Source organism: Eleutherodactylus coqui, chromosome 13 (assembly GCF_035609145.1).
Source record: "Eleutherodactylus coqui strain aEleCoq1 chromosome 13, aEleCoq1.hap1, whole genome shotgun sequence".
Classification (NCBI taxonomy): domain Eukaryota; kingdom Metazoa; phylum Chordata; class Amphibia; order Anura; family Eleutherodactylidae; genus Eleutherodactylus; species Eleutherodactylus coqui.
The window spans coordinates 75641533-75649700 of record NC_089849.1 but is presented as its reverse complement, the minus strand read 5'-3'; the positions used below and the strand labels follow the sequence as shown (position 1 = coordinate 75649700).

Here is an 8168-nt window from a genome sequence, read left to right as displayed (position 1 = left end):
TGTCCCATTCTTTTTTTTCTTCCTGGAGATAAGCCACCCCCAAAGCTATCTGGCAGTGGTTTTGTTCATTCTCCTCCCTTATGCCCCTTTCATACATATGCTAATTATGGCAGTGCCGAACAAGGAAAATAATGACATGCCGGACCGGGCATGAGTGGTGCCTAATGGATCACATTAACCATAATTGGGTTCGTCAGGTTTCTATCATGTTGCCCCGTATTGTACCAGACAATATAATACAGCATGCTGTACTATTTTGTCCAACATTTTGTGTAAGATGCTTCTGAACAAAGTCTTGCTGTAGTTTTAAACTTACCCTGTAGAGTGATTTTTCTCTAGTAGGTTTTCTTTAAAGCAGTTGTCTGATTTTTTTTTTAACTTTTTTTTGTAAAAACATGTGCCCCATGCAGTAACAAAACAAACAAACATATACTCACAACTCCTGTTTCCTGTATTTCCCACACCACTGCTCGGTCCTCCACACTTGCTGTTTGTTTACAGGCTGCAGTCAACCTCTATATTGGATGATGTAGGCTGCTGCAACCAATGACAAAGCTCCGTGATCAAGCACGGAGCTCTGTCATTGGCTGCAACAGCCTCTGACATCCCGAAAAAAGCCTGCTGCCACCAAGAGCAGCAGTGCGGGACACAGCGGGGGGCCAGGAGAGGTGAGTACATGCCTATGTCTTATGTTACTGCATGGGGCACATGTTTTTACAAAAAAAGAAAAACTCGGATAACCCTTTTCTGTATCAATTCATTTTGATAAACCTACCGTATTTTGCAAGGTCATTTCTAGAGATGAGTGAACCTACTCGGCCACGCCCCTTTTTCGCCCGAGCGCCGCGATTTTCGAGTACTTCCGTACTCGGGCGAAAAGATTCGGGGGGCGCCGTGGGTGAGTAAGGGGTTGCAGTGGGGAGTGAGGGGGAAAGGGAGAAAGAGAGGGCTCCCCCCTGTTCCCCGCTGCTACCCCCCGCTCCGCCACACCTCCCCCCGCCCCCCGGCGCCCCCCGAATCTTTTTTACCCGAGTAGTGAAGTACTCGAAAATCGCGGTGCTCGATCGAGTAATTACTCGAAACGAGTATGTTCGCTCATCTCTAGTCATTTCCTAGTATAATGGCATTATCATTATCAGAAAATAATCATGACCAAAAAAAGGAGTTTCACGACTCTATAACATTGAACTACAAAAAAAAAAAAAAGATTTAAGTGCATCAGTTCAGAACAAAAACACAGCCATAATAGCAGCACTATTTTTTAATAAAACATATATTTTTAATACAAAAACAGACCAAAAAGTGCTAGGTTGAATACGTTTATCGTTAATTTACGAAAGGTGACATACTTAAATATAAATCGCACTTTAGACAAACAGAATTACAATTAGCCATCTAAATACACTGTAAATACAATAAAAGTAAAAAAAACTCTACAAGTACCACCAATATCGTTCATTGCAGCACAACAAAGTACTGACATCCAAGATTTGATTTCACATCTAAGTCACAGACACTAGATTGGTTTTTGTTGCTCTTTTAGTCTTGTGGAATTGCTACGGCTTCAGACATTTCATTTTCATTGAAGTTCCGAGACGAGTTTTGAGTATGTGCAAAGCAGTAGTGAACTTATTGCATCTCTTACTATAGATAATTGTATTTGAGGGCAGTGATGGTGTTTATCAATTATGTCAATGTGAAAGGGGTTTCTAAAGTTATTGAAGTGAGCATATCATATGCTCACAATTGATAATATATTCTGTGTACAGCTATAGGCCATTTTACACAGGCTGACAATCAGGCACATATATTCATCTGAACACTTATTTTGCCCGACCACAAGCCAACGAACAAGCAATCGCTCATTCAGTAGTTGATCCCGTTTTTGTGCACTCAAAAAAATCAGTTTTCAGCTCCATATCTCCCGATTTGAATAGGGATGTGCTGCCAAGAGAGATGGTTCTCTATGGGGAACGAAGGATCACAAGAACGATCGCTCGTCCTGTATAGAGTCTCAACTGGCTCATGTAAAGTCAGGTAGACGAGCTCCGATCTCGTTGATTGGTGCTCATCTACTACATTACTACATGTTATCAAGATCTTAAGGCTCCCAAGAGCAGATCTAAGGTCACCTGTGACTAAGAATGTGCTCACAACAGTTCTATGCACCCAGTTCTCTTTCTAGGTCATACTGTATATAAGTGAATAACATCTATTAATAATCCATGAGATCTGCTCTTGGGGGCGAAATAATTACATGACGGAGAAATAACTATAGGGGTTGCAGAAGTTGCAGATGCATCCAAATCCTTGGGCCAGATAGAGCTCAATGGCCCTGCTAGGGGTGTAACTATAATGGGCGCAGACAGTGTGGTCGTATCTGAGCCTTAGGGGGCCCATAAGGTCTCTATATAAGGAGGCCAGTATTATACATGAAGCATTAGAGTTTGGGAGCCCTGTTACAGATCTTGCATTGGGGCCCAAGAACTTCAAGTTACACTACTGGACATAGGATGACACCAATATTATAAAAAGCACATGACAGTTGAGGGGCCCTTGTGGAGGTTTAGCATTGGGGCCTCAGGAGCTTCAAATTACACCTGTTAAATAGACTACATTACAAATAGGAATACATACTGTTCTCCTTTTCTAAAACATTAATTCCTCCTCCATTGAAATGGGACTACTCTCATTACTTTGGAAGAGCCAGTACAGATTGGGGTTACATGCAAGCTAGGGGCATTTATAGGTTGTGCCATACCAAAACATTTAATATTCCAATAAAATTTACAAGAATTTGACAAATGTCAGTCTAAAAATTACTCAGGCATGGGGGGGGGGGGGGGGTCTCCTACTGGTCTCCCACACCTCACTCTCCAATGATTCGCAGCACTGCATGGACTGTATAATCCTACTCCCCATAGTACCCATAGCAATGCTGCTCTCTAGAAGAAGGTGAAGGATAGTCAAGCAGACACATTATAATATGCTATAGCTTATGTAGTATCCATTATACCCCCTCTTACTCTACCTGCCTCTCCAAGTGGCAGCAGATACAGCAAAGGAAATAGGCTGGGTGTTGAGGGGAGGTTAGTGTTGGATTTGGACCCATTTTACGGTAATTTTGCTATTTTCCTCCCACAGTGAACATCCTTGCTAATATACAGCATGATTAGGTTTGTTCTTTCTATTTTAACATTTGTTATGGGATAATTGATAACTTTAAGAAAAATCTGAAAAAAACTCATAAGCCAAAATAAAGTTTTAGTGACAACCATTCGACAATAAATATCTTGTCACTCGGAGACAAACGGAAATACAGATAATACATTGAGGCTATAAAGTATAATAAATGGCTCCCAATATGTTTACTCTCCGCACCTCTTGACTTTGAGTATTTTTTTTAATATTACAGTAGCACATTGCAAATGACTAAAGCCTCATCAATAGCCCATACTGGATTCAGAGGGCTTGAGAAATATATTCCTGTACTCAGTATATCTATGCTACTGTGTATCCCTCTAGGCATACTATATTCCTTATGCCTAGTGTCTGCTAGTATATTCTGTGCAAATTAAACATGAATCTCTCATTAAGAAGTAATTCTTAATCTAATGATACATCTAATAGGCTTCTAACATCTTTAAACTATTATTACATTATTCATCTGCAGTTCCTTTCATTGACTTCATTTTAATGTCGCTTGAGTTATAGCAGAGGAGTCAACATCCAGAAACATGATGCTTGTTGTTACATTAGTATAATCCACATTAAAACATGACTAATAACACAACTGGCCTAACAAAACAACGTAAACATAGGATATGTGCACATTAGCATATGATGTGCACTAAAGGGATGTCCTATTTTTCAGGCCAGGACAACCATTGGGCAAGAAATGCTCCCGTTGAGAAGGTCATGGATAGTGTTTCTTGCAGACAGGCGATAAAATTGGGCCAATTTTGGCTAAACCGGATCATTCCGATTGGATTTTAAATAAAAATCACCAAAATATTGGCTGCATGCTTTGAGCAAAAGGACAGGTATGTTGGCTTAGTACGACTTCCTTGCAGTGCTAGAGTTCCTTGATGGGGATTTGAGCCTGCAACTCCATCACTGTAGGGCAGCGGTGTTAACCACTGGGCAGCCACCACCACCACCACCACCTCCATTGTTTAAGGAGACTAAATTAGAGAACCCAATTTCGACTCCTATTGATTTTAATGGAAGTCGGAACTGGGAGTCCCAATTCTCAATTAAATTTTTTTAATCAGGTCTACCATTCCCGACCTGACTATTTCAATAATTGCTCAGGACTAGTCATGGACCTCTATAGTGAATAAAGCAAAGAAAATGCATGTGTGTACATAACCGTAATATTGCTACTCTTGCTTCAAAGCAAAATGAGTGCAGCACAGACAATTTGAACCAAATGGCCAAATATTGCTATTAAAATTAGACTTTTTTTTTGTAATATCCAACCTATATGGAACAATTTATGGAACTGAAATTAGGAAATTGTATGAGAGCTGGACTGAACACAAATCTCAAAAAGAACCCTATCATACCCGCCACAACCTCAGCTCAATGCGCAAATAAATGCCAAAGCTCAATTGTTTCAAAAATCTCCAGCCAGCCCAAATGATTCAGACCAGTTGCAGTCCACATCATTCAAGATGTCCTCCACCTTCAGGCAAATAAACACCTTTGATTTGCCACTAGTGCTGTCTGGCTCTCTCTCCTTTTAGCTCTCTTTTTCCGTTGCCTAATTTTCCAGCACAGTGCACTGGAGCACACCAGAAGAAGTCCAGAAGACAGTAGCACCAGCCCAAAAACAGAAATAATAGATCCATGAGAGTTGAAACTATAAGCCACGGCTGTGACCACAATGCCTGCTATTAGTATAACCACTCCAAAAGGGATAGTGCAACGATAGCAAGACAGCTCTGCTCCACCTGTTGCCGCAGTCAGTTGGGTTTCATTGACTCTTGGAACAGTTGTAATCACACAGTCATTGGCACACTTCTCCACCATCATAGGGTCTGAAGACTTTGGAGAACCCAAAAGTATATCTTTTATAGGCTGCTCCATCATTTTGCTTCCATCAAGTTTGAACTTTGAATTAAACTATTTCTTTATTGGGTCCAAATCTCATTAAGCTGTGGAAGAAAAAACAAAGGTAACTTTTTTAAAAATTACATAAAAATAAACGCAACATATAGCTAAAGGCTATGAACACTTAAATGCATGTACTTGGGGCTGACAATCATTTTTTCAATAGGGTTTAATTAACATTTTTGCAAATTCTTCATATCACAGAGGTGAGAGAAAAATGTACAAATACATAACTCACAAAAAAAAAGCCAAATACGCACCACCTGATAAATTTAGTTATTAGTGAGATAGCGTAGCTTTCTATAGGCGCGTGGTGGCCTTGCCGTGGCCCGTTAGCTAACGTGTTTTGGCCAAAATATAAACTAACACCCGCATTTATCAATTTTTTTACATGCAGTGTGCTATAGATGCTGGGGGAGCCCAAGATACCATGCCAGTGTGCCGCAATGTTGTGATATAGGGCAATCCACTGCTTTGCCAGTAGGGGTTGCATTCCCGTATAGTGTGCGCACTTTTCTATGGCTGGCATCCTTGGTATCAGTTCATATGTGCAGACTATGTTTGTCAGCAGTCATCCCTCCCCAAATCTTGGATTGAGTTGAGTGGCTGCTCATTTGTCTGTACATGAACATTTAGCTCCTCCATATTGCAATCTGGCTTTCTGCCTGCCACTAGGGTATATGGTGATCGAGCCTGCCTTGCAGTTTATCAGGTGGTGCGTATTTGGCTTCTTTTTCTGTGAGGCTGCACAGGCTGCACAAGAGCGAATGAGCTTGTGATGACATCACCAGCTTGTTCGCTCATACAAACCAGATCATAATAAGGAGCCTAAGGGCTCTTTCACACGACCGTATGCGTTTTTACGGTCGCCATAAAAATCGCATTAATGAAGAATTGCCGTGATCGTGTCCTGAACTTTAGCCACGTATTTTCTGTTGTTCACACAGGCGGCTGCTCTGCATCAGCCAAAAAATACGCTGCAGCGTGGAAATCCGTCGATCGGCAGAAATCCTCGGAATGACTACTAATACTTAAATATAGCCAGAGTCTTTTTTTTTTTTCAGTGTTGTATGCCGATTAACTCCCTCCCCCTCCTTTTTTTTTCTTCTTCCATTGAAGTCTATGGAAGCTTCTTGGGTATCTCAGCAAAAGAAAGGACAAGACCTATCTTTTGATGTGGCGTATAAAATCTGCAACTGAAAACGGTCGCCGATGTGCTATTTTTTCCAACATGATTTTTTTACGTGCCCGAAAATCATTCCTCTGACGAATACATTGGAATGCAATGCCTCAGATGGTCGCAACTTTTGGACAATTTTTTGCCATGGCTAAGTAGCTGTGCATAAACGGTAATGTGAATTAGGCCGAAATCTGAACAGGGAAGAAGAGTTCAGTGAAGATGGACTGACGGCTTAACTTTCCTCTGCTCTATCCTCTCCTGCTTGTTTTTATCAGCTAATTTTTTTTCCACCGCAACGTTTATTTTTGTTGAGATCATAAATTACCTGAAAATAGTGCCGGGAAGGAGAGATAAGGGCTCAAAACTTAGCCTTCAGTCCAGCCTTGCAAATGGATCCCTTATTGCGGCTCGGACCACAGTGTCTATATACAGTGATATGTAGAAGCTCCAGAAGACAAGCAGAGAAAATTTTAATTGACCTCATTGTAAAAATGTCAACCCAAAATCTATCTATTAAAAAAGGTTCATAGCCTTAGGAAGTAAGCATAACATGAATCTACATCAAGAAGCCCATATAACTTGGTTGTCGATTAATTTGACTAAGTACAACTCTAAATTACTAAGAGCATCCCAGCAATATCAGCAGGTGCCACCATAAGCAGTACCTGCAATGACCCCACATCGCAGCCGCTACCCGTGCCTGAAAACGTTCCCAGCACTTGCCATACTCCTTTTCCCCCCACAGCCACATGCGGTCTGCTAAATGATGAAGAGGCTCTATTGCCTCCCCCCACAGGATGAACGCTATCTGGTTTGCTACTCCATGCAAAAAAATCTGATCACCAATCCTGCTTTTATAAGGACACAACATCCACCTTTCACTGGGGTAGCGCCCCTCCTTTTCTTCTATTGCCTAGCAATATCTGCATAGCACCAGTGGTTTCAGCAGCTAGAGCCAAGGTGGCTATAATTTAAGTGGGGTTAGGTGGTTGTACAATAAGACAACCTTTTTAACACGTGTCTGGACGGCAATGTAAAGGAATAATAGCCAAGTTGCACTCTAACAAGACTTGATCTAGAAGTCCCCTTATAATGCCTGAGGCCTAGACCATAGCATCCTCTGTAATCCCTAGGGCCAATGCGGTCAATAACCATAATAGCATAAGCAGCCCTTTAGGGCACCTTACCTATAAGGGTGACAACATTTGATTTTTTGGGTTGAATCATCCCAAATACTATTTTTATATAAGGATATTAAAGGCAACCTGTCACCAGGTTCATGTAGCCCAAACCATGGACAGCACGAGCCCAGGACAAGTATGTACATTGCCCCCATGTATGTTTTATTCTGAAATGCTGCAAAACAGAAAAAACACTTATGCTGCAAAGTTACTTTTTTTCTATTTCATGACTTAACAGCCTTGCAAATAGAAAGCAATGGAGTTATAAACTGTCTAAAGGAAAAGCTGTCTTTATTGCCCAAAGCAACCAATCACAGAGCAGCTTTAATTTTTTTAAACCGCTTTACATTAGCCTTTACACAGAAGAGATCTATCTATCTCCTATCTACCTATCTATCTCATCTCTATCTATCTAATATTATCTATCTATCTCATATCTATCCATCTCATATCTGCCTATTTCATATCTATCTATTTTTTTTTTAAATATCTATCTATCCCATATCTATCTATCTAATCTATCTATCTATCTAATAGATATCTATCTATTTCATATCTGCCTATCTCATATCTATCTATCCATTTATCTATTTTTATATCTATCCCATATCTATGTCATATCTATCTATCTATCTCATCTCTATCAATCTCATATCTATCTATCTCATATCAATCTATCTCATATCAATCTA

The 8168-nt window shown here is 40.5% G+C and overlaps 1 protein-coding gene across 3 annotated transcripts in view; it reads right to left on the bottom strand.

The window, feature by feature from the left end:
* Window positions 1-1245: 1245 nt before the first annotated feature.
* The window catches only part of TMEM100 (transmembrane protein 100), a 63384-nt gene continuing 56461 nt past the window's right edge, over window positions 1246-8168 (bottom strand). For 2 of the 3 annotated variants that reach the window (XM_066588065.1, XM_066588066.1), the window contains exon 3: window positions 1246-5159. In XM_066588065.1, coding sequence (XP_066444162.1) covers window positions 4690-5094 — 405 coding nt within the window. In that variant the 5' untranslated portion in view covers window positions 5095-5159 and the 3' untranslated portion in view covers window positions 1246-4689. Of the gene's footprint in view, window positions 5160-6620; window positions 6741-8168 lie in introns of all 3 variants that reach the window. The other variant, XM_066588067.1, reaches the window with a different exon arrangement.